Source organism: Phyllopteryx taeniolatus, chromosome 3 (genome assembly GCF_024500385.1).
Source record: "Phyllopteryx taeniolatus isolate TA_2022b chromosome 3, UOR_Ptae_1.2, whole genome shotgun sequence".
NCBI classification, from domain to species: domain Eukaryota; kingdom Metazoa; phylum Chordata; class Actinopteri; order Syngnathiformes; family Syngnathidae; genus Phyllopteryx; species Phyllopteryx taeniolatus.
The window spans coordinates 12,898,805-12,925,477 of NC_084504.1; the positions used below are offsets into that span (position 1 = coordinate 12,898,805).

General features: G+C 39.7%; 4 protein-coding genes across 11 annotated transcripts in view; 2 read left to right on the forward strand and 2 right to left on the reverse strand.

Annotated features, from left to right (window-relative positions):
- Positions 1-748: 748 nt before the first annotated feature.
- On the forward strand, positions 749-7,371 carry rilpl2 (Rab interacting lysosomal protein-like 2). The gene is made up of 4 exons (XM_061766990.1): positions 749-1,395; positions 5,227-5,378; positions 5,535-5,651; positions 6,980-7,371. Exons 1-4 carry the CDS (start codon positions 1,099-1,101, stop codon positions 6,999-7,001), a joined length of 588 nt encoding a protein of 195 aa, XP_061622974.1. The 5' UTR covers positions 749-1,098; the 3' UTR covers positions 7,002-7,371.
- A 934-nt stretch (positions 7,372-8,305) lies between these two features.
- Positions 8,306-15,574, reverse strand: kmt5ab (lysine methyltransferase 5Ab). Of its 2 annotated transcripts, none has more exons than XM_061766988.1 (8): positions 15,002-15,574; positions 14,779-14,882; positions 13,617-13,742; positions 13,386-13,542; positions 13,225-13,312; positions 12,562-12,621; positions 10,970-11,160; positions 8,306-8,794 (listed from the first exon to the last, which is right to left on the reverse strand). In XM_061766988.1, the coding sequence occupies exons 3-8, from the start codon at positions 13,672-13,674 to the stop codon at positions 8,584-8,586; spliced, it is 765 nt and encodes a 254-aa protein (XP_061622972.1). In that variant the 5' UTR covers positions 13,675-13,742; positions 14,779-14,882; positions 15,002-15,574; the 3' UTR covers positions 8,306-8,583. The 2 variants fall into 2 exon arrangements, with proteins under 2 accessions (XP_061622972.1, XP_061622971.1); XM_061766987.1 differs by having other exon boundaries at positions 13,617-13,746.
- Positions 15,575-15,800: 226 nt separating this feature from the next.
- Positions 15,801-20,106, reverse strand: mtrfr (mitochondrial translation release factor in rescue). Of its 2 annotated transcripts, XM_061766991.1 has the most exons (3): positions 19,848-20,106; positions 16,886-17,079; positions 15,801-16,100 (listed from the first exon to the last, which is right to left on the reverse strand). In XM_061766991.1, the coding sequence occupies exons 1-3, from the start codon at positions 19,966-19,968 to the stop codon at positions 15,870-15,872; spliced, it is 546 nt and encodes a 181-aa protein (XP_061622975.1). In that variant the 5' UTR covers positions 19,969-20,106; the 3' UTR covers positions 15,801-15,869. The 2 variants fall into 2 exon arrangements, with proteins under 2 accessions (XP_061622975.1, XP_061622976.1); XM_061766992.1 differs by lacking the exon at positions 19,848-20,106 and having other exon boundaries at positions 16,886-17,455.
- Positions 20,107-20,143: 37 nt separating this feature from the next.
- Positions 20,144-26,673, forward strand: part of LOC133474868 (membrane-associated phosphatidylinositol transfer protein 2-like) — a 66,615-nt gene continuing 60,085 nt past the window's right edge. For 2 of the 6 annotated variants that reach the window (XM_061766980.1, XM_061766973.1), the window contains exon 1: positions 20,144-20,707. The gene's annotated coding sequence lies outside the window, so the exon portion shown is untranslated. The remainder of the gene's footprint in view (positions 20,708-26,673) is intronic. The other 4 variants (XM_061766976.1, XM_061766975.1, XM_061766979.1 and 1 more) reach the window with 3 other exon arrangements.

Below are 26,673 nucleotides of genomic sequence, written 5' to 3' on the forward strand. Positions count from 1 at the left end.
ACATCTCAAATTAAAGATCTTGACAATGACTTTCCATTTATGAGATTATTTTGTCAATATGACCTTATATGTTGATGTCCATGTAATTTTGTCATATCCACTGCTAAAAGAGCAATAGAAACATCTGCAACTTACCGCAAGGTGTTTTCTCAAGTTTGAAGTGGGCTGAGCTATCCAAGTTTGGGCAGTCACAATTTAAGAGCTGCATGAGAAAGCTGTTGTTTTTTGGAGTCTTTAAAATAAACACAGTCGCACGGCTGTTTCCACCTCCCCCCCCCCCGTCCCCCCCCCCCCAAATGAGTCATTTTGATTGGTTCGAAGGCTATGTGCGCAGTCATTGACTGCTTGTGTCGTCTGATTGGTGAATGGGAGTCAAATGACATTAGTGGACCCGTTTGATTGGCGCAACGGGCACCCTATGCGGAAGTCGAAGATGGAGTCTAAAAATAGACGCCCACACACACACAAGAAGGAATAAATAATAGTAGCGAACGGCAGTTTATTGAATGGGACAAACAATCAAACACACAATCATGGAGGAGCGTGTTGTTTGCGAATGCGCGCTCAATCGGAAGCGGGTTGGCAGGTTTGCGATTGTTGGTTGCCATGGTGATTGGAGAAACCCGCCCAAAAGAAGGCGGAAGAGAACAAAGGATGACGCGGCGTGCTATTGGCTAACACTTCAGCATCCGGCAGCCTATTGGCTAAATCTTTAGGACCCGTCGTGCTATCGGCTAACTCTTTATCCAGACCACACTTCAAAGCGGTTGCAATTCAGTTCCCATTTGGAGCTTGTTTATTTGTGAAGAAACGCCAATAAAAGTGAATATATATCCACTAAAAATAACAAACACCAGAGAAAGGTCGTTGGCGAGCGGAAGGAGGGAGTCGAGGGGAGGGTGAATCCTCTCGACTTCGCTCGCTACTCTTTGCGCTCTCTCACCTGTAGCTAGGAAACTAGCCCTCCTCTGCCGCCGGGCTAACACTCGCCATTGGCGGACGCGTGATGGGGGAAGTGCCGCTTCTCTGGAAGAAGTCGCCCGCTCCTGCCATAAACACTGTTGGGGAGCGACCAAGATAATATTTTTCAATCCAAGCATGGACTTCGCCGAGGAGTCGTCGCTCGCCTTAGCGTTCGAGAAGGACGCCTTCGAGCTGACGGTGGAGGACGTGTACGACATCTCGTACGTCGTCGGACGAGACTTGTTGCGGATCAGCCGAACGGGCGAAGAGGTGTCCGACCTCCAATTTCGCATCGTCCGCGTGCTGGAGATGTTCGAGACGATGGTCAACAAGTACAACTTGTCCCTGGAGGAGCTGAAAATGGAGCGGGACAACCTGAAGAGCCAACTGGACCGCGTCGTCTCGGAAAGCTCCACCGGCGGCCAGGGCACGGTGAGGAAAAAATAGGGCAAGAAAATCACAAGAGTACGATTAAAAAATGCATTTTGCAAGTCAATTCAGGTGACGTTGACGGTCAAAATGTCACGATATGTCGTTTATTTATATCAACTCTCATGTTTACAGCGGTACCTTTATTTACAAGTAATGGTCGTTCCGTGAGCAATCTTTTTGGGGCGTCTTTTGTACCAAAGATGTATGTATGTAACTACAAATATAAAACCACCTATATATTAAAATAGAGGATGTCATTGGATAGACATTTGCAGCACGAATCAAATGAGCCCCAGTTTGTAAGAATATGATAAGGATTAAGGATTTTATGTCACTTTTTTTTGGTCATACATTGGCTCAGATTTCCTCCAGAAATCGATGTAAATCAATAGAAATTTTGTGACCGAAACCTTGAATCTTTGGTAGAAAAATGTCAGTATGTTTCTTATGACTTGAGCTGAAACTGGGATGTTTATACAGGCCGTTTTCAGATTTTTCAATGGACCACTGCGACAGCAAGATAATCGTCAGTTCAGATCAAATTTAACAGAAAACAATAATAATGATAATGGTTCGTCACGTCGATGTACTTCTCAACCTTGTCGGAATCTCATGACCGAGTGATTTTGGATGCCGAAATGGAGGAAGATTTTCGTCTTTGTCAGAACCACAGAAAATCTCACCTGAATTGAAAATTTCAAAAAGGAGGTTGCAAAGGGATTTTGCGCTTTTGGTTGACCTTTGCTAAAACCAAGTTTGGGAAATCCGGCACAGCGAAATGAAAAGAAAATGGCGGCCGGTGATCTGGATTTAGTAACCCAGTAAAGACATAAGAAACAAATAAGAGAATGAAATCTTCCAATAAAGTTCCATCATAAGGTGATACCGACAGGTAGTTCATGTATGTTTACATAGAGTACAAAATAAGAACACTGGTAACATAAGGCACTAACGAGAAGGAAAAAGCAAAGAAATAATAACAAAGCGCTACTGATGAATATGCAGGTATCCACCCATTTTCCGTTCCGCTTATCCTCACTAGGGTCGCGGGCATGCCGGAGCCTATCCCAGCTGTCTTCGGGCGAGAGGCGGGGCACACCCCACACCCTGAACCGGTCGCCAGCCAATCGCAGGGCACATATAAATAAACAACCATTCACACTCACATTCACACCTACGGACAATTTAGACTCTTCAATTAACCTACCATGCATCTTTTCGGGATGTGGGAGGAAACCAGAGTACCCGGAGAAAACCCACGCAGGCACGGGGATAACATGCAAACTCTACGCAGGGGAGGCTGGGATTTGAACCCCGGTCCTCAGAACCGTGAGGCAGATGTGCTAACCAGTCGTTCACCGTGCCAATATGCACGTATGTGTCAAAACAATGTGAATATCTCGGGAAAGTCCATTTATCTCAATTTGTTTCAAACAGTGAAACTTGTATATTATATTAGTTCACCACACACATGAAATATTTCAAGCCTTTGTTTCAATTTTGATGATTAGGGCAGAAAGACAAAAAAATCAATTATTTCACAAAATTAGAGTATCATGACAAGTTTCAACATTGTAGGCTCCCTGTGTCCCAATCTTGTCAGCTAATTAATGCAAAACACCTCCAGAGGTTTTCCTCAGCCTTTGACGACAAGCTTTTTGGAAACAAGGATTTTATTTTCCAGCAGGATTTGGCACCTGCCCACAAAACCCAAACTACCAATACTTGGTTTAATAGTCATGGAATAACAGTACTTGATTGGCCAGCAAACTCGCCTGACTTGATCCCCATTGAAAATGTAAGGGTGATTGTCAAGAGGAAGATGAGGGAACAGAAACCCCAAAATGCAGACCATCTGAAGGTCAATATTAAAGTAACTTGAGCTCCAATAACCCCGGAACTGTGCCAAAGGCTGATCACCTCCATGCCACGCCGCCGTGATGCTGTAATTAATGCAAAAGGAGGCCCAACAAAGTACTGAGGGCATATTACTTTAATACACTTTTCAGAACGCCAGCATTTCTGTGTTTAAGATCCTTTTTTTTTTTGGTCACATGCAATATTAAAATTGTGTGAAATACTGGATTTGTTTATTTTGTTGTCTTTCTGCAATGTATTTGTGCCGCCTGAGCGATCAAAGGTCACAGACATTCAGTGTTGGTTTTCGGCCTTGCCACTTAACGTGCAGCGATTTCTTCGGAGCCTCTGAATCCTACGATAATATTATGGACCGTAGGTGATGAAATCCTTAAATTCCTTGCAATTGTACGTTGAGAAACATTGTTCTTAAACTGTTGTACTATTTGCTTACGCAGTTGTTCACAAAGTCTTTGCTTGTAAACAACTGAGCTTTTCGGGGATGCTCCTTTTATACCAAATCTTTTTCCATTTTAACCTGTTGAGCTGTGGAGTGTACCAAACAGGTGTTTTTTTTTTTTTTTCTTTTTTTTTTCTTTTAAAGCAATCCTCAACGTTCCCAGGCTTTTTGGAATGTGCTGCGGGCATCAAATTCAAAATCAGTGAATATTTGCGGCGGCACGGTGAACAACTGGTTAGAGCGTCTGCCTCACAGTTCTGAGGACCGGGTGTTCGATCCCCGGCCCCGCCTGTGTGGAGTTTGCATGTTCTCCCAGTGCCTGTGTGGGTTTTCTCCGGTTTCCTCCCACATCCCAAAAAGATGCATGGTGTGGTTAATTGAAGACTCTAAATTGCCCCTGGGATGAATGTGAGTGTGAATGGTTGTTTGTTTGTATGTGCCCTGAGATTGGCTGGCAACCAGTTCAGGGTGTACCCCGCCTCCTGCCCGATGATAGCTGGGATAGGCTCCAGCACTCCCGTCACCCTTGTGAGGATAAGCGGCTCCGAAAATGGATGGATATTTGCAAAAAACAATAATGGTAATCCGTTTGAATATTAAATATCTTTTCTTTGTAGTGTACTCATTTGAATATAGGTTGAAACGTCATTGTATTCTCTTTTTATTTACATTTTACATAACGCAACATTTGTATTAGGTTCATATTGATAAAATAACCGTGGTATGAAGAGTCCTCGTCAAGACCTTCAAGTTGAAAATGCGACTCAATGTGTTTTTTTTGAAAATAGATTTTTGATGCAATTATCGAAACAATTTGTTAATCTGTCCTAAAAAGTCGGTGCATTCGAAAGTAAAGGTACAACTGTACTTGATGGTCTTATTTCACACTTAATAGTTGGGCAGGCACTCCACAGTTACAGCTATTTGTATACAATCAATTAAATTCACTTTTTCATAATATGTCCTCCAAAGGACTGAGGAATTGTCTCCCTAAATTGGCTGCACCCTCTAAAAAATACATATGACCCATTTTGAGTCACGACCCCACAGTTTTGACAGAAACTAGTACCTGAAAAGCCCAACAGTTTGCTGTTTTTGTGCTCAGGCCAAAGCAGTCGAATATAAAAATATTGCTTACTGCTATCTTATGGCATCTTTGTGCCAAGGAACTATGTTGAGGTGAGTTATAATCTCTGGTAGCCAAGGCAAGCACACCAGAAAGAGCACAGAGTCAATAGGCATTGAAGAATAAAATCATGATGCATAAACTGTTGAATTTTTTGCATTATATTTGATTATGTTATTACTGTATGTTTTTATTTTAAGTTGAAGTAGAGTGCTTTTTTTAAATTTGTGGGGCTGGAACGGATAGACATTTCAATGGGGAAAATTGATTCAATATACAAGTAAATTGAGTTCCGAGCTTGGTCACAAATTCAACTCGTACGTCAAGGTACCGCTGTAGTCTCCTGTTATAAAAAGCTATAGCAGCATCTATGTCATTGTCATTGAAGCAAGCGGCCGGACCCAACCAGATGGTGGTGGACCTGAGCGACCCCGAGAGGCCTCGCTTCACCATGCAGGAGCTGAAGGAGGTCCTGCAGGAGAGAAACCAGCTGAAGGCCCAGCTCATGGTGGCCCAGGAGGAGCTGCAGCTCTATAAGAGGTCAAAGTACACGTGAAGGCGGGGGGGGCACTACGTGATTTTTATTATACTTTCTGTCCTGTAAAGCAGCCTGAGCAGCTTTTTATTGTTGCCCATCACGTGTTGAAGTGTCTTCTCATCAAGTGGCTCACGTGGGACTCGATTGTGTTTGTGCAGCGGGATTCTGCCACAGGGCCAAGCGGCCATGGTCGAAGTGGACCTGGACGAGCCGGCACAAAACGGGGCAGCTGCCATCAACGATGCAAAAGAGGAAAAGACCACCATTGGAAAATTGTGAGGACTGAGATGAAGTTTTTGAAGTTACATTGTCTTTAATGTTCACCAGAGGTGGCAAAAGTACTCAGACTCTGTACTTAAGTAGAAGTACAGAGTTTTGTGTGAAAAATACTCTTGTAAACGTAGTATTGAGTCAACTCATTTACTTAAGCAAAAGTAAAAAAAATACTCTTAAAAGTATAGTTAAGTCAGAAAGAAGAAAAGTCCGAAAAATAAATACTCAGGTAAAGTACAGATAGAGTCCCACCTCTGATGTTTGCAAAAACACTTCCATTGGGTTCATTGCAGACAATATGTTCTTTGTTTATATATATTTGTAAAAAAATGCATACCTTAGTTTAATTGAAGACCGAATTGTCTTTGATTCTCAGGAAAACAAATATATACATTCTATATAATATTACATTTATTTTGTTAATTGAAGACTTTAAATTGAAAACGCGAATGTACATGATAAGTAGTTCATTCTTTATGTAAACACATTCAGTTCATTGAAGACGAGTTTTGTTTTTAATGTTTAAAAAACACACATTGCGTTCATTGAAGATGAAATTGTCTTCAATGTTTCTATATGCATTGTAAAATATGGATTTTAGGTTAATTGAAGACTAAATTGTTTGTTAGGTCCTTTGAAGATAAATGGGACTTTGATATTTAGCTTCAATTTGTCTTGATGTTCGTGAAAACGCAGGTTAATTGAAGACAACGTTTGCCTTTGATGTTTACAAATACACCAGTTTGGTTCGTTGAAGACTACAGACCTGTACAGAGTCTTTGTTTTTGAAAATGTCTGGGTGATCGAGACTCAGATTGTCTTCAATCTTCACAAAAATATGTATTATAGGTTAATTGAAGACTTTAATTTGTCTTTAATGTTCATGAAAACGCCTACAGTATGTTAGGTTCATTGTTTGTGCAAATCCATATTAGGTTCATTGAAGACTAAAGAATATATATAATGTACAATTGCATATGGGGTGGGGGGGGGGGGGGGGGCAAATTGATCGTTGAATTGATGAACGATTGACAGTAGATCAGAGCCCACCCTTCCCCCCGTTAATAATAAGTCAGTCTGAATAGGCTCCAGGTTTCTGGTGCCCCTGAAGAGGATGTGGAATAAAGCAAATGGAAGATTTTTGGTGAAAAGCACACTTAAATGCAGCACATGACACGGTGCAATCCATTTGGGTGCGCTCATCCTGAGCCTAATCACATACTTGTGACCCAATGATGTTGACTCACTGGAGCTTCTCTTGGGCTGCGCACTTTTCTCTCTCCAATTTCCGAATGCCTTCCCACACTAACTTGTTTTTCCCTCTTGCTAGGTTTTCATTTAGACGGAAATAAGACAGCAAGATGAAAAAGAAGACCCTGACAAGACAGGATTGGTTAGCAGGTTACTCGGACCTTTTTTATATTTTTGTATTCAAGATGTATTTGTAAATTTAACACGCTGCCTTAATTTTATATGTATTGTATAACAAAGATTTATAATAGCTGTTCTTGTGAAACACTTTATTAGGTACACCTATGTCATACACAAGGGCTGTTACATGGAAAAAATACAATGCTAATCTCAGAAGTATTTACATATTTGTAATACATTTTTATGATGTTCTAAACAATTACACGTAGGTTAGATTGTTGCAGATTAAACATTTTCTTGGGGTTCATAAATGAAAACAATAAAAAAAAAAAATTTGTGGGGTTAATTGACCTCTAAAGTGTATTTGATGTTTACTTAATAACAGACGTTAGGTTTATTGAAGACTAAAGTGTCTTTGATGTTAATAAACCAAGCATGTTAAGTGTAATGTTAGAAGACTTAAAATGACTTAAAACTGTTTACAAAATGAACCGATAAAGCTGTTCAGAAAATGGAAGGAACTTATATTAGGTTCATAAAAGGCTAAAGTGTGTTTGATGTTTACGAAAACGTACGTGAGTAATGACGACTATTTGTCTTTGATAACGAAACGGTCTTTGATGTTTCGGGAAATGCACAGGTTCATTCTAAGACTAAATTTGTCTTTATTTACAAAAATGCATCCATAAAGTTTCTATGGGCACCAAATTGGAATGTTAAAAAACAAATTAAAAAGATTGAAGTCTAAATTGTAAAAAAAAATCTTTTTTTACAAACACATGCCTGTTAGGTTTATGAAAGGATTTTATTTATTTTTTTAACATAAACATACTGGTAGATTAGGTTAATGGAAGACAAACTATTTGATGTATAAAAAGGTGTGTACATTAGATTAATATCAGTTATATGTAAACAGCAGACAATTTAGTCTTCAATAACTAACAAGTGTCTTTATCAACACTAAAGACCAAATTTTCTTTGTTTATGAAAACACGGGCCCATCCTGCTGAGAGCTGCTGTTGTATTTTGACCCTCACGTGCAGCTCAACAATCGAATCACACTGCCTGAGTCTTGTGATGCAATTTCATGGTGTACCCAGTGATTTTTACTTTGTTTGAAGATGACGTAAACTGGATAGTATGATGTTATTAGCACTTTCAAACTAAATTTCTTCAAAACATTTTATTGTTCTGGAATGTTTATCCTGATGGTGGAAAATTGGATTTATCCCACAAAGCTGCAAAGTAAACCATTTATTCCTCAAATGGTTTTTCCACACCCAGCTCAGCTCATGCATGTCTTTTATTGGGCACGGTACAGCACAGCTAATAATTTACATGATGGCAAATGTCACAACAGTAGACAATGTGTAACATTTGAATGAAGACAAAATATTCTACAGCAGAAAAATGTATAAAAAGCATGATTAAAATTGCATATTAGTTTAAAAGTTTTTTTGTCCGTCATTTAAAAAAAAAAAAAAGTCATTGATTGTGCATTTTTAGCACCAGCTAGTTTCCCAGGACTGTGGTGTTTTTTGGTCCTTTTTTTGTTTGTTTTTTTTAGTGCTTGAGCCAGGGATGAGCCAAGATGGCCTCCTTGCTGCGGTCACCATAGTCATACAGCAGCTCCTCGGCCGCTTCGATGTCCCTGGATGCCACCAGGATGAGGTGAGGCGAGCCGTCAATGGCGTGTAGCTTGGTCTGGCAGTTGCCCGCCTTGCTGTGGTTGATCAGCCGGCCCAGGCGACCCGTCTCCCGCGTGGCGTCCACACTGCAGGCGGGAAAAAATTAAAATAAAGTAAAAGCGGATTACAGGGACTGTCCTAAATTGTTCAGAGAATCACAAGTCCCGAGCTAGCTCTATAAATGTATTTTTTTTGCACCCAATCTTGACAATTAGTCCTTTCAGAAATAACAGCATGGAACGAAAATAAAAAATTACCGGAATAAGTCAAATAAGGATTGTTCAAAGCAGTCTGATTATGAAAATATGTACAGTGAAAAGACCTACGTTAGGTTCATTGATGACCCCAATTTATCTAAGTTTAGAAAAGCAAGTTAATTGATGACTAAATTTAATCACATTCGTCAAAAACATTTATGCTGATTTTGAATGAACCACTAAAAGACAAAAGTGTCAGTTTCAGGAAAAAAAAAAAAGACCGACATTAGATCCTTAACGACTAAGAGCCGGTTGTTCAAAACTCAGTTATTTTTTAACCGCTGGTTAAGTAGACTTAACTGACCGTTAACTTTAACGGCACCGTTATATTGTTGTCCAAAACTCTTAACTTTAACCACCTATTAACTTGACGTTAAAGTTTACACACCTCAGGGCCGCCGCTAACATTTTAACTGTGTGGTTAACTCTCGAGATGGCGTTCGCGGCTAACGATTCGCTTCAAACTTGGTATCATCTCAAGACATGGGACATTAAAAGTTGGGAAAATGAAATATTTCATAGATTTATTCAATAAATAAGACATGAATGATCTTACATAATGAAGTCAAAAACAAATATTGGAAATCGATAAACATTGCACCTGTAAAATGTCTAGATTTTCCCTGTCCACGGTAACTTGAATAACAGTCTACAATTTGATTCGATTAAATATAATAATATAGGTTCAAATAGATATAACAAGCCAAAAGAATTAGCTCATGGATTTATTAAGAATAGTTGATTATGTCCCACAATGAAGTGAGTTTTCCAGTAAGAGATATTGACAGAATCATATTACATCCATGTGACGCACCCGCAAAATATCTGCTGTAGTTTCTGCTCACAACAGTTTTTTCGCGAAACCGGAAGTCAACAAAATGAGGAATTGTGGGATATATTGGCGCTGACCAGTGACGTCAACCACACGGTTAACTTTGACGGTGCCGTTAACTAACAACGTGACTAACCACGTTTTGAACAACGCATATTTAACGGTCGGTTAGCTAACGGCGGGGTAAGGATTTAACCGGTGGTTGGGGGTTAAACAGTTTTGAACAATCGGGCCTAAATTGTGATGTTTACAAAAATGCATACGTTAAGTTGACTAAAATTACTCGCATTTTTGAAAATATGGATGTTAGGTTCCCTGATGTCTTTTCATTTTCCCTTTTAGAAAGATGACCTACCTTACACGGTTATCCTTGACTAAATTGTCATGTTTACGAAAACACCTACGTTAGGTGAACTGACTACTAAAATGTCATTTGTTGAAAACTGAAAATTTAGTCAACTAAATTGTCTGAGGAAAAAAAGACCTACGTTAGACAGACTAAATTGTCATGTTTACACAAACATGCAGGGTTAATTGACGACTAAAATTACTCCAATTTGTCGAAAATGTACCTCTGTGAGGTACATTTTCGTTACTGATCCTTATACATTACTTGTCTCCCCCCCAGAAAAAAAACAATATATTACAATAACGCGTAGGTTAATTGACGACTAAAATTATTGTTTTTGTTTGTTTGAAACGTTTACTGACGTCTCCCAAAAACAAAATGTAGGTTCCCTAAAGGCTACAGTAGTCTGAAAAAGTGATTTTGATGTTTTGCACGTTTGTCACACTTAAGTTTCCCATCATCAAACAAATTTAAATATTGGTCAAAGACAACACAAAATGCAGTTTTTAAATGAAGGTTTTGAAAAAAGAAATTACTGGAATAAATCAAATGAGGATTGTTAAAAGCTGTCTTTGTTTAAGAAACCATGCTGGGTTCGCTGAAAACTAAATTGTCTTTTTGAGAAAATTACTTACATCAGACAATGACTAAATTGTAATGTTTACAAAAAAGACCTCCGTAGGTTCGTTGATTCAAAACATTCTTCAATATTTACAAAAACGTATGTTAAAAATCTAAACTAAATTGTCCTTGATTAGGATAACAGACGTTGGGTTTAATCAAAATATGCATAAGGGAGTTTTAAAAATGAAACCAAACCCACCAGTAGGTCTTGGCCTGGTACTGGAAGTAGTACATGTAGCAGCCCGTCTGGGGGTCTTGGGCGTAGCGGGCCTCTCGGCGTTTGGCCTCGGCCTGCTCAAGCAGGTCACCGTGGTACTCCACCACAAAGTCGCCCTTTTTGAAGCCGCGCTCGGCAAATACACCACGCCCTTTGCCTTCTATCGCCCTCACCTGTGGATACAAACATTACCATAATCGTCAAAATCACTCCAAGAAAAAAAATTGAGGTTTAAAAAAAATAAAAAGAGTTTCAGATATATGCTGCTTGAGGACTAATTTACTGTAGTGCCCGCGCATGTGGGAAAGGAGAGCACCAGTCGCTGATGCACTTCCAGCCGTTTATCAAACGGGACAACAAACAGTCAGGCACAAATTCAAAATAAGAACACTCGCAAGAAGCTGCTGTAGGCCACAACTCACGCCTGATGCTCACTTGCAGACTAACAGACCAATTAGACTCCAGCTTCTGATGTCACTCAGTAGGCCAAGCCCCTTAAAGGCACATGAATGCTACATTAGATGCAGTAATTACATTTTATAAAATGAGTTTATTTACATTCACTTTTGTTTTATAAAAAAAAAATTCTTCTTTATTAAACAAAACATTTTTTTTGGGGGGAGGGGGGGGCTGTAAAGGATTTTTGGCATTTTATTTAAATGGGGAGGTTTTATTTAATATACAAATCCAGAGCTGCCAACCTATAGAAAGTCACTTCCAGAACAATTTGTCCAAACTTGTCTGAATTTCCATATTTTAAAAATTTTGTAAAGAACATTACTGCCGGACAGTTATTGCACTATATTATAGTGCCATGAAAAAGTATTGGCCTCCTCCTCAAATTCTTATATTTTTGCATAGTTTCCCCACATTAGTGTTGAAGATAATCAAACAAGACAATTATAACCCAAGTGAACTGAAAATGCTGTTTTTAAATGGTGATTTCATTTATTAAGGAGAAATAAAAACTATTCAAAGTCACAAGGCCCTGTATGAAAAAGTAATGGCCCTCTAAACCGAATAACTGGTTGGGCCATCCTCAGCAACAACATATCCATACTTTGGCTATTTACACCTCCATAGAGTGAATCTCAATTTCATTCAAAAACCATACGTGTGTCCAGAAAAGGCCCATCTGACAGCTACTTCTGTTTGACACCGTTTTGTATTCACTTTATCCATATTTGGCTAAGACCGCTCCCTTTCATCTGATTGGTTGCCTCCGTGTAGAAGAGCCACCTGTGAGAGGACACTTGTTTGTTATGTTGACAGCCCTGGCACGGGAGCGGAGAGGTAGACGGAGAGCTTCGCTAGTGACGTAGATAAGCTTGAGAAATTTCAAAGACCTGCTATTAGGCCTCCCCGGAGAAAAACGTCCTTGAATTCAGGAATGCGTGGATGATTTTAATTCATATTTCACATATTTACTGAGGCACCATAGAGACAATATTACACCCCAAATATTAGAAAAGTTGGTTTGATAAAATACGGCACCTTTAAATGTCACACTAGGCCTGGTTAAATTGGCTGGACAATATAAAAAGGGCATGCATGCATTGCACTACAGTCATCACCTGCAGTCCTTCTTCAACGCCGTTCTTTATCAGGTCATCCAAGTGTTTGTGTTCTTCATTCTGAAAATATTTCATTAGTATTAGTCAGGAACAGAACATCAGGCAATGAGAGCAGCAATGTATGTGGCAACTGTACACGTAATATTATACAGGATATGCAGACGTGAATGACAAACTGTACATGAATAAATAGATACTAAATGTGAACAGCAGCAAAAGTTAGGAGATGTATGTTGGTAGCAAAAACGAACCAGACATGAGCAGTGAACCCCTGCTGCTATACATTCCGGTTCATCGTTCGTGCCACGACGACAATATATCACAAATTTTGAAGGACCGTTTTTGTTTTTACAGTATACAGACATGTCTGAATTAAGTGTTGCGTCCTGTGTCGTTCCACGTGTCAAAACACTGGGCGCACTGAGCTCGACTGGAAGACTTGGAGCATAATTAACATCAAGAAGAGCCTGAGAAGGTCCCCCAACTCATCTCCAGAAATAATCTCATGGAGCAGAGAGACTTATATGCCTGTGAGTATTGTTGTAACTATTAAAATAAATCTCTGGATTTTCACATATCGCTGGTGCGTCTGGAACCTATCCTATCTCCTGCGATAAAAAGGGGATGACTGTAGCGACAGTGCAGAATTGATAATAAACTAACCTTCAACTCTCCTTTAGTTTTCCTGTTACTTTTCCTGATTGGGAAGAAGTCTGTAACCTTCCTGTTTTGCGAGGCTTTATTTTCCATCCTATAGAGAAGGACAATATGATTACAGGATGTGCTCCTCCTCCTCGGTAGAGATGCATTGCGTCTCAACACACTTTTTCCCTTTGTGAGGATTCCGACTTCGGGGCTTGGAGGCGGGAACTTTGCGGTCGTCCGCCAGGGCCACGTTTGTGTGCGCCGTCATCTTCTTTTGCTGAGGTTGATCTGCGACCTTGGTTCCGCGCAGCTCCGACTGCGTCTCATTTGAGGTGTCTACAATGGCAACAGTTGGCATATAGCCCTCTACTGTGCTACTACAGTTAATGCTACTGTGGCAGCTTCCTCACCTTTGTCCAGCTTGGCTGCGTGATTGGCATCTGTGTCGTTTCGGTCTTGAATGAGCATGCTGGAGGTTTCGTTCAGAGGCGATATGGCCTTTTTCGGAGTACGTGGATGTGCTTTTCTTCTGCAATCTGGCTGCAAAGGAGGTTAATTATTATCAAATACTCTACACACAGGGACAAAAAAGTGTTTGACCTTTTTCCCTCTGAGGGCTGCTTATTGAAAAATGGAAGGATGCAAGGGACAATTTGACTTCTGATTTTAATTTATTAAACATGACAACTCATCAAGTAGTTATATAGTTTTATATACAGAGGTACCTTGTTTTACGAGTTCTCAAACTTAGCAAAGTTATTTTACAATTAAGATACTGTAATGTGCAAGTGAGCAAGGACAGCCACAGCTGCTGATCCAATTCTGTGTGATAAAGGGCCAACCTGAGATTAGGAAGACCTTACATCACTCATTAGGCCACGCCCCTAAAAGGCACACATTAACACGAATACTAAACTATGTACAGTAATTACATTTCATAAAACTAGTTCATTTACATATTCTCCTTTATTGTTTTTGTCTTCATATTTTACAATACTGTGCTAATTCATTAAAAATGTAACAAAAACATTTTGGGGTGAATTTTTGGGAACTGGAGTAAGTAGTGCCATTTCAGTGAAAATTGATTTGATATAAAATGTAAATTGAGTGGTGACTTTGGTAAACTCGTAAATCAATGTACAACGATTTTCTAACACTTCGAGGTAGTGTTTTGTGTTGGAATGTGAAAAATAATTTACGTCACAAATGAGCTAACAAGTTGGAAATTAGAATGGTTTGAAGAATAATTGAATTGGTTAAATTTAGGAAAATGTGGAATTCAAAATCATCTTTATTTGCCAAGTATGTCCAAAAAACAAGGAATTTGTCTCCGCTAGTTGTGGGGTGAAGAGGAATTTGGAGAATGTTAAACAATATTTGCCAAGATGTCTTGAATAAGATATATTACCTTGGAATGAAATTACGAAGTTTTTGTGGGTTTTTTTGCGCGTCAATATTCACACGTTTGATTTTGTATCTTTTTTTTTTTTTTTTTTTTACATCCGGGTGCCTCCCAAATAAAAAGTCGGCGGAGGGGGGACTATGTTGTTCCGCGTAAGCGTTTATACATACCTCTTTGCTAACCACGGGCCAGTTTTCTTTGGTCTCTCCGGAGGTTACTTTTTGTTCCAAAGCGTTTTCCGGATTTTTGTCCGTCCTTTCCATCTGTTTCTTCCCTGTGATCACAGAGTACAGCACAGTTCTATTACTCATTCAACCCGGGTAGCGGCTTGTCGTTATTAGCCGTGTACGAGCTAGCGTACAAAAGAACACTAATTGAAGAGGTTTTGGTTACCTTTTGCCATGTCAGTGTTGCGAATACATATCCGACGTGAGGGGTGGTGAATAAAATATATTGATGGGTTTCGCTTGCTTATTGTTGGGGTGACGGTGGAAACGCATACAAAGAGTGTATGTGTCAGTGAGTGTGTACGTGTGGCATCGTGGGGATTTAAAAACCCTTCGGCGTCTCCGATTGGTTCGATTGCTTCAAATGGGCGTGGTATGCTGCGTGAATGCCGTTCTCTTATTGGCTTGATTTCGAGCTCATGTTAAACAACCAGAAAAAAAGCTACATTTGGAACTTGGGTAACATATCAGTTGATTAGCGTTAGAAAGTTCACAATAAAATATTGTACATATAATTTTTTTTAAAAGATTAATTCATTCATCTTCCACTCCGCTTATCCTCACTAGGGTCGCGGGCGTGCTGGAGCCTAACCCAGTTATCGTAGGGCGCAAGGCGGGGTACACCCAACTGGTCGCCAGCCAATCGTAGGGCACAGACAAACAACCATTCGCACTCACATTCTTCAATTAATGCAAGTTTTGGGGATGTGGGAGGAAACCGGAGTGCCTGGAGAAAACCCACGCAGACACGGGGAGAACATGCAAACTCCACAAAGCCGGGGCCAGGAATTGAACCCCGGTCCTCAGAACTCTGAGGTAGATGTGCTAACCAGTTGGTCACCATGCCGCCTTTTTTAAAGATAATACATAAAAACATATTTATAAAAATATAACTTTTTTTTATTTCAATAATGGAAGGTTACTGTGCAAAGGCGGGAAGGAACAAATAATTATAAATACCAAACTTAGACGACAATCAATTTATATGAAAACTAAAAAGATCACCCGAAACGCTACAAGCATCCATAGCGATTTCAAACAGAGTCGTTCTCGGGAGCGGCCTGGACTAGGAGGCCTTCTTTGAACAGTCTCTTCCTCTCCAAGTTCTCGTTGGCTCTCCTGCGTTTGTCTTGTTTCTTGGCCTCCGCCTCTTTCTTCTTAACCAGGATGTCGCTGCGCTCTCCTTTATAGAAAACGTCCAGTTTTTGCTGCATTATCTCCCGCGCTCGCTTCCGATTGATGTCCACTGACCTGGTTTGATGGCACTGCAAGGACAAGTCGTGAACAGGGAAACACAGTCAAAAACTCAACAAATTGGGAATGATCCTAGATAATTCAGGCAAATGTTCCAGAATCTGAATCAGGGATATAGCAAACACCCGCTATGTTGTGAATCATTATTCACTCATTTGCTATAGAACAGATTTTTAAGCAAGCGTTTTTAGATGAAGCAGTTGTTTGAAGGTTCCTAATTACCCTAACATCTGTGGTAAATTGTGTTAGCCAATCTATGGCGTTTTGCATTACATGTTAGCATCAACATGTTAGTTAACTTCAACTGGGGGGGGGGGGGTGACAAACAGCTTGAAGCAAACATGCTGGGCCTCTCTGAAGAACTGCAAACGAGAGAACACACACGCTCAGCCTAGCCAACGGCACACCCAACCCCATTAGGCCCCGCCTCTTAAAGGCACATGCACAAAAAGTATTTTCCATACATGTTGTGCTTGCAATTTGTTTTTCTGTGTTAAAATATGTTTAGAATGTATTTAAATTGTGTTTCTTAATAGGTTTGGAAGTATTTTGAGTTACAAGCGTTCGTCACAGAACAAATTAACTTTTCAAGTCAAGGCACCACTGTACATAAAGATTCCAATTAAAATAAATTGTGGATTTAATTAACTGGTGAAATGTATTAATCATGTTTTTGTATACGTTAAATTACATAATTAAATCAAAATAAACAAACATATATACAAATAAAACCACAGGTAGTGAAGGAAAACTAGTTTACGCTACACTAGTGATGACTTTACGAACAACACTTAACCTTGACAACAATCCCAGAGGGGATATGCTTGAGCACCACGCAGTTGCTGGTCTTGTTGGTGGCCTGTCCCCCGGGTCCAGAGCCCCGCACGAACTGCTCTTCCAGCTCGTCTTCCTCCAGGTGAACCAGGGGGACCAGGTGTTTCTTTCCGGCGACCGCGACCCGGGCAGGTCCACTCTGAGCCGGCTTCAACACTGAAGAGACACCGGAGGAGTTGTGACGCGTCACGCCACTCGCGAGGCTGTTGTATACGCAGCGAAAGAACGAGGAAAGCCTCGACATACTTAAAGTACGTAGAAAGAAGAAATATAATATTTAAATATGAGCGATCTCATATGAATTATATATATTTTTTTTAGATTATGTTGACACTTGGATACAGTCCGTCTATCTTCTTCTACGCTTCAAATTCACACAGCCAGCTGTTCTTCTTCGCGGAATAAAACGTTTGCAGACTGTCGCCCCCTTTCGTCAACTGTTTTAACTGCAATCTGTTTGCCACAAGTAAGGAAATGTGACTTCACTGGAGGAAAAATTTAACAATAGGTATTTTTGTTATCACGAACCAAATTATAAATAAAATTAAATACAAAATATATTATATACCTATTCATATAAATTGTGAAATGAAATTCGTAAAATAAAACACCGTTTACCCTTAAAAGGGCCAAATAACCAAAACCTTCAAAAAGATCAGTCCAAAATATTGTACATATTAATAAATAATGGAGCGTTACTATGGAAATATTTTTGTCGTATTGTATATGTTTCTCATGAAAATAAATGCATACCACACCTTAAAGAATAAAATCGTAATATTATGAGAATATTTTGGGAATTTTACAAGGAAAGGTTGTAGTTTTACAAGAACAATTTGTATTAAAAAGTTCTGACATTGTGAGAATATTTATGTAATTTTACAAGAATACAAACGCAAAGATAAAAGTTGTCGTAATAGAATATTTGTCATTTTATAGGACTGCAGTCATTACATTGCCCGGAAATTTTGTTTTCTGAAAATAAATACCACACTTCAAAGGAAAAAGTTGTTATATTATGTTTCCTTGTAACATTACAAAATTATTTTAATAATATTGGAATATTTCTGTAATCATACAAAGAAAATTTTAAGAATATTTGTGTGATTTTACCAGGGGAAAATGTGCAATTTATGTAAGGACCTACCAGGGGAAAATGTGCAATTTTAGGTAAATACCTACCACATTTCAATCAAAAAAGTTAACATTGTGAGAATATTTGTGGAATAAATTGTAATTAGAATAGAATATTATAATATTTGTGAATAATTTTACGAGGAAAAATAACAATTTTCGGAGAGTAAAATCATAACACTGACTGATAATGTCATTTTATGAAAATGAATACATTAATTCATTCATCCATCCATTTGTTTCCAATTTTTACTTCAAAATGTAATTTTTGAGTAGTTGTAACTATTTTATCAATTTCTGAAAATAAATACCATACTTCAAAGAAGTTGTAATATGAAAAATATTTTAAAAGGTAAATCATAAATATTTGTGAGATTTTGTGTGAATGTGAGGGCGAATGGTTGTTTGTTTGTATGTGCCCTGCGACTGGCTGGCGACCAGTTCAGGGTGTACCCCGCCTCCTGCCCGATGATAGCTGGGATAGGCTCCAGCTCTCCTGCGACCCGCGTGAGGAGAAGCGGTAAGGAAAATGGATGGATGGATGACCCACTCTAAAACTAACTGAATTTGAAAAACACAAAAAATCCAAACTAAACAAAACCCAAAACTTAAAGTAATTTGAAAAAAATCCCAAACTTGTAACCTTGGTGGACAGGCACTCCATCCAGAAAGAAAACTATTGTATTTGTAAGAGTAAATTGTTAAGGCCTTGAAAACCGTCAAAACAGCCTTGCAAATTACAACACTTTTTATCGGTCGTGTAATCTGCATTTGACCAGCAGAGGGCTTGTGCTTGCTTAAGACGAGCCAAGTCAAGCTTTTACAAAAAGACAAAACACCGGAAGTTTCACAACTTCAAAAGTGTCATTAACTTGAACGAAGCACCATATATAATATCGTGCAAGGATGGTATAAGTAAGGTTTATAGTCATGGTTAGGGTTTCAAAGTAGAGTTTTAAAAATAGAACGGTTTCCATGGCTCGGATTTCAAGTTGGGGTTTCTATCCTGCAGTTTGGGTTTGTCGTTAGGGTTTCAAGTCTGGTGGTGGCTTCTGTGTTTGTGTGTGTTGACCTGCTGGAAACCCTTCCTGCCTTTACCCTTAATATCTTCATCCCTCCTTTCTTCCATTATTCCTTAATTCCTGCCTTCCTTCCTTCCTTCCTTCCATTCTGCCTGTACTGAGTCCCCCCCTTCCTAGCGTCTTTAAGTGCTTCATCTTTCTTACTTGTATTCTTTTCTCCCTTCTATCCCCCTCCTTCCTGCTTTTCTTCATTCCTACATGCTTCCTTCCTCTATTATTCCTCGCTTCCCTCCTTCCTAGTTTCCTTAATTCCTTCAACCCGTTTACCTTCCTCCTTTATTTCCTACTATCCTTCCTCCCGTCCTTCATCCTTCCTATACCCCTTCCTTCTTTTCCTTCCTTGCTTAATTCCTTTGTTCCTTCTTTACATCCATCTATCCTCCTTTCCTACTTCTTTCCTTAATTCCTTCATCCTTCCTACACCGTACTCCCTCAATTCCTTTGTCCTTTTCCCGTCATCCTTCTTTCCATCCTTTTCTTTCTTCCTCGCAGCCCTCCAACCTTCCTCTCCTCCATTCCTCCCTCCCTTTCTTAATTCCTTCAACCTTCCTTCACGTGACCATCCCTCCTCATCCATTCCTTCCTCCCTTCATCCCTTCTGTCTCTCCTCACATCTTTCTTTCATCCCTCCTCCCTCTCTTACTTCCTATGTCCTTCTTCCTCCCTTACATCACGCCTATCCACCTTCCTCCCTTCTCCGGCTCTTACCTTTCTCCTCCCCGCCTTCCTTCTTGAATTTCTTCATCCTTTCCTGCTCTCTGAATGTATTTGTCCTTCCTTCCCTCCACCCGTCCTCCCTTAATTCCACTGTGCTTCCTTCCTTCAGCATCTTTCTTTCCTTCCTGCCTTCCTTATGAGTTACTTCCAAAGCGTGTGGTGTACCGTAGTTGCATAGCTTTTATTTCGAAAGGCTGACCGGACATCCATTGGTGTATCGTGTGACTGCGGCCTATGACGCGTCTCGGTGTGACGTGCTGCTGAGGGACTGTGAAGTCTCGCAACGCTTCAGACTTGCAGAGTGACAACTTCACGTCTTTTTCCTCTTCCCCGCCGTCGTCGCCGCCGCCGGTCGGCCTGAGCCTTCCCTCCCCGGGCACACGTCCCAGCCCCCGGAGCCTCCGACTCCCGTCAAACGCGACGTATTCCAGGGCGTTTTTATTTTGTTGTGTACGTCGCCCGTGAGCTAACTTTACCTTTTTTTTTTTTTTTTTTCTTTTTCTTTTCCCCGGGGTGTTTTTCGGTCGCTCCCATTGCCAAATATGCGAGCGTGAATGGCAACATACCTCAGTGGAGAGGGCCGGGGTACGGCGTAAATACACGCCGAGGATGTGCCGCTGACGACGGCAATGCTGTTTGTGGTCGCGTCATCTGTACAAAGCGTCGTCGTCAAGGAAATCGGGACTTTTTCTTTTTTTGGGCGGGGGTACACTCGTTTCCCCCTCACGGACCACACCGGGTGGGCGGCCTCCGCTGACTCCCGCTGACACCGGAGAGGACCCCACCCGCCGCCCGCTCCACCAGGTGGCTCAACTTGGCTTCCTCGTTCCCAATGCCGAGGTACATAGCAGGTATGTGATGAGAATTTTTGTCATGGCTGCTATGTTGCTAGGTAACTATGTGCCTGGTTGAAAACGCACTCCGTTTCTTTCTTTCTTTTTAATTTTTTCAAATTTGTTTCCGGAGAAGATAACTTTTGTTTTTTTGTTTTTTTTTTATATAACCTGCTTCCTTCCACCATGTTCGCCCTCATGCTGTGTCAGCGAGTTGGCTTCAACCACAAAACAGGAAATGCTCATGTTGTCAATCATTTTCAGCTTTTACTGACTAGCAGTAAAAGCTATTTTACTGACTAGCAGTAAAAGCTAGCCTCCACGCCTCCATTGGGGGCCCCAAACCAAATCTTGCTTTCTGGCCCACTATTTCTGTCAATAATGTTCATTATTGATCATTCGTACACTCCCACATAATCTCATTCGGCTACAAGAGTGGACTGGAGTTGATTTACAGAACATTGCAAGTTAAATACTGAATATCATCTTGGTCTACTAAACGTAATAAAAATAAGTACGTATACTTGCGTGCATTGAAATACGAGTGACCAGACATGAATTTTTCTTGATACGAGCCATTTTTGTATTTGTTGCTTTGACTTGGGAGCAACGATTTGAGATATGAACCCTGTATGGTGGCAGTGAACTAACTCACTTGACAACAAGCAGCAATTTGGCAGATAGTGAACAATTCTTCAAAAAATAATTTCAACTTCCTGTTAAAACCTGAGTGTGTAACTATTTTTTTTGTTTAAAAAAATTGTTTTCACCTCAGTCGCTACTAGAGGAAATGACACAATGCTGATTAAGCCAATCAGCTTCTCTAACATCTTACTCTATTTTTCAATATTTCATTTTTGAAATATTTAATGTCTAGTGTAGACATTCCCGTGTTGGCTGACTTGGTGGCACGCTGAAAACGATGTACTGGAAATGATGCGTTTTACAGTACAGAGTAGTTGGTGCAGTACGGTCCCTTGTCTCCTGTCTGTAAAAAGCCAACTTAACCTATTTAGTTTTTTCAGCAGAAAATAATCCATAGAATAATTAATGCGTAAACAAAAAATAATTGCCGCAAACAAAACACAACATGTCACTCTGATTTTATGTCAATTGAATATGCTCAATATAGATAAAAAGCACATCTTTCTGAGGACAACTTACCTGCCTGATGGACAATTTTCTGAGTCTCTCCCTGAGCCGTCATTGTATCTTGGTGGATGGGTTAGTGTGTCCCAATGATACCAGGAGCTAAATTGTCGGGGGCTTTATACCCCTGGTAGGGTAACCCATGGCAAATAGGTCCTGGGTGAGGGACCAGACAAGGGACCCCTTTTGTTGAGAAAACATTTTGGATCACATTTTCCCGCGCCCAGATGCAGGTAACCGGGAACCGCCTTTGGATCCAGGCCTGGAAGTAGCCGGGCCTGCACCACTGGGACCCAGCTGGGCACAGCCCAAAGAAGCAGCATAGGTCTCCCTTCCCATGGGCTCACCCCCTGTGTGTGTGTGGGGGGGGGGTCATGTGCAGTGGTAGCTGGGTGGCTGGCAGAAGGCTTGAAATAAGTAACAAGCCTATTCTGACAAAGCAAGGAGTACAATGTTATCTGTTTTCAAATATAGCGAGTACAAGTGAAAAGTTGTCAGAAAAATAAATACAGTGGTACCTTCATTTATGAGTTTTTTGAGTTATCAGTCATTGCTTGGTCGAATATTTGCCAAAATTTGGGGTACGATCCAGCTTCAGATACACTTGAATGAAGTCAAATTATTTTTTTTGCAATTGATGTACTTTAATGCCCTGGCATGTGGGCAAGGAGCGCCACAGTCACTGAGGCACTTTCAGCCGTTTATTGAATGGGACAAACAGCCTAACACGCAAATCCACAATGAGAACACTCAAAAGGAGCTGCTGTAGGCCACAACTCACACCCAGAAACTCACACGCAGACTAAGCAGCCAACTGGACTCCAGCACCTGATGTCATTCAAAGGGCAGAAACCTAAATTCACAGCAATATTTAGGCCTGATTCTTAAGATTTTTGTAATTAAATTTCTTATACAATTTCCATCCATATGAATAAAACTTTTAACATGACCAGGCCAATAAACTATATGTGCTGCATACATCGATCATTTTACAATTGAGAGTATCTGAGTCCCAGGATGCACCTGTCATGGAAACAATGAGTCCCAGCCCGGGAAAAATGAGTCCCTGCAATTTAGCATCACGGAATACAGATGCAGTAATCCTCCGCTATATCACGGTTCTTGCTTCGTGGTCCCGCTATATTGTAGATTTTTATTACAGTTATTACTCAGTTTTTTAATACTGCATGTACAATATTTTCATGTTATCCGTTATCTGGATCTGTATAGTATCGTAGATGTTTTTACGCCACTGATTTATAGATGATAGAGCATAATAATGCAACTATATCCTTTTTAAGAAAAAAAATCACTTTTAATTGTAATTCTAACAATAATGAACATTGACATTGTAATGTAGAACAATAAATATGTTAGATATACACACACATGCACACAGACTTGTACACAGCCAATCAGACGGAGGGTCCCCGCCCTTCACAATCTCTGATTGATGTAGAGACCACGATGGGTTTCATGTGTCTGCTTTCAAGTCGCGGGAATTAAAAAAAAAAAAAAGTTTTCTTTGCCGCACCATTCAGAAATTAGGGCGCATATGCAACCAAATTAGTCTCTCTCGAGACCTGTCTCATAAAAAAAACTAAAATAAAAATATACATCGGATTTACAGCACCACGCTTGAGTACTAAGCCATAGCGCTGCCTCCTAAAACGCAGATTGATCTTACTTTATGCGTCCCAGCTAATTTTTGTGCATCTTAGATGCGGGACGCACATCAAACGAGATCCCTGTGCATATTTCCTCGTCGAAAGCACGCCCATGACCCTCATGAGGAAAAGCGGTACAGAAAATGGATGCATGGATAATGTAAATGAAACAATTAAGAATGAGCGTTATTTAATATAACTAATAAACACGTTTTGAATTTAAAAAAATGACAGATTTATGTATTCTCATGAATGCATTATCATTATATATTTAACCAATACATAGCTGTGGCTATAACTATTTACAAATGCAGCTCGACATGGTGGGAAAATCCTTCTCTTCAATTTCAAATGCCGTTGACAAACCAGTTGCATTACCGCCACCTACCGGAAATGTGGCACATCACAAGTAGTGAAATCTTTATATACACCTAATGGAAAGCCATTTCAGACATTTTAAACCTTTTAAAAAAAAAACTGGACGTGAATGATTGTGATTCAGTTACTCTACTAGTCAGAAAATCAGAAATAATTTTTATGTCTAAAATAAAAGCAGATTTTGATTAAACACAAAGCAAAATTTTTTCATGAAGGGACATTTTGTAACTAGGGTACAATTAGTCTGTATTCATGGAGGACTACAGAAATCGGAGAATGTTTACTGTTGAGAGGCTGACATTCTGATGATTTGGACAATTAGTCCAAGTTAAACAAGGTCTCGAAACGATTAATTGATTATCAAAATAGTTGTTGACTACACTTGAAACATTTCAATATTATGGAAGTGCTTTTGTAATTTTATGATGGAAATAGTCTGAAAATGTTATGAAAATAAATACCAAATACCAAAATCTGCATTATAAAGAGCCCATCTAAAAAAATTACATATAGGTTTAGCCATCCTGCTCACTTTTAAGACATTTAAATTTATTAATACACACTTAAATAAAGTATTCCTTAGCGGCTGTTATCAGTCTCTCGCTGTCAAGAAATGAGACAATATCGTATAACATCACTTTGAGGAAATGAAAAGAAGACTCTCTCGCGCATTTCTCTAAATAAGAGCCAAAGTATGCTTGCTTCAAGCTGGTGAAAGTTTCCTAGGTGAAAGTTACGGTAAGAATGACGTATAAAAATAAAAGAAATTTAAATATTGTGTAAATAACAAAATGTTCAACCAAACCATATAATTTAATCTCAATGACATCTGAAAGTTCCGGGGACGGGGGATTTTCAGAGCATTCAGCGACACACTGAAAGAATGTCTCAATTCTTGGCCATTTTGAAGCCTGATTACACATACTTACCGATTATTATGACTTTTTAAAAAAAATATTATGCTTTTTTTAAAATTCATTCATTGGTTGTCGAGCCTATTAACAAAACTTTTTTCTGTGATGTGTCAAATTTATGAGACATTTTTTTGGTCTTCTTTGGTTCTACTTTAACATATTGCCCATACAGTTAATAATTGAACTGTGGATAAAAAATAAATCAAAATATAATGCGGTGGCAAATGTTATTGGCCAGGTTCCAACTGTATATGGTGAAAAAAGACGCCTTCACGTTGTTTTGACCCCCCCTTCATAGCTAATAAGCTCTGCAGGCAGAGTACGCCTTCTTTGCGTCACTTGTTTGACAGCCAATGGATTTTTATTGGTGCTGACAGCACTGCGGGGCACTTTAACAAGTTTTATCCTCAAATAGAGCCCACCTGCTTGCAAGACAGCAGCGACATGGAGGCATTATTTTGGTCACCTTTTACGGAGTGTTGTGCTTGCAGCGTTGAAGCAAGAAAAGCTAAAAGTTAAACCATTTGCTCACGAAGGTGATTTTTTTTTTTAAACATTCTAAACTGTGTAAAAAGAAGTGAACTGCATTTTAAAGCAGTAAAAGTCACATTTAAAGTTTTGTTTCCTTGAAGATTAAATTGAATCATTATTGGATGTGTAGAAATGATATGTGGAGAATTTTGCGGGGGGAACAAATGATTTATTCTATTTTGAAAAAAGGGCTCTAACATAAGGAAATATGGAAAAAGTGAAGCGCTGTAAATACTGTGCATCTGGAAAGTATTCACAGCGCTTCACTTTTTGAATATGAATACTAGGGCGGAAACGATTAATCTAACAATTCTCTTACTTACCCCGAAGCTTCGTAGGGATCATTTTTCTGCACAGACTAATGTTCCTGCAAGTGTTCACAGTGTTGAACTTTTTGAATGTGAATAGTGGGGCTGAAATGATTACGCACTCTCATTCCCTCACTCTTGTCACTCACAAGTTCAGGCCCCACCTTTCAAAGTCACACACATTCAGAGTCACAGATATTATAGTGTGGACTGTGACGATGACGACCCCAAGTGGACAATAATAAGAACTGCACCTCATGCACATTATGTTTTTTAACAATACAAAATCATTTTTTGATCTCATGAATCGATGAGATAATCAGTTGAATAATTGATTCGAAAAAAGATTCTATAACTGCAGTGCTAGCTGCTAACGAAATGTAATGGAGTGTTGTGTAGAATTTTGAGAGGAAAAAAATGAATCTATTTTTTAAAAGGGCTGTAACATAAACTGTGTAAAAGTAAAGCACCATTTTGCACCTATTTGCAACAAGAGCTGGCTGATTATCCATTTGTTTTAAGTCGACGCTCATTTTGACACCGTTTGAAATAATGTGGGAAGTGGAACCTGCGTCACGTCTCCTGCATTTTCTTTTATAGAACCCCCACCCTCATCCGGTGTCCTCATTGTACGTATGCATGTTGTGAAGGGAGGGACTGGTGTTTCCTCCTCGTTCATTTGCCTTTTGTGTGTGCACGTGAGGGGGAGTTCAGAGGTCATCAACGGACTACTGTATTTGTTTCCGTCAGGCAAAGTCTGACATCCTGTTAGATGAATGATTGGCTCATCTAATCATGTATTTTAAACAACTAGATAGCTTTGTCTTCGGAATGTCTGTTAATCTTAATGCTGTGACACAATGGTAAATGTCCTAGAAGGGCTTATGAATAGCATTGATGTTGTGGTATTAAAGCCCTTGGTGGAGCAACACGTAGGTAAACAACATAACAATACCCACAGGTATATTTTTTTGTCTTTTGCGAAAAATCAAATGCAAAATGCTATAGACGGGCTAATGCAAATTTCCGTAGATGTT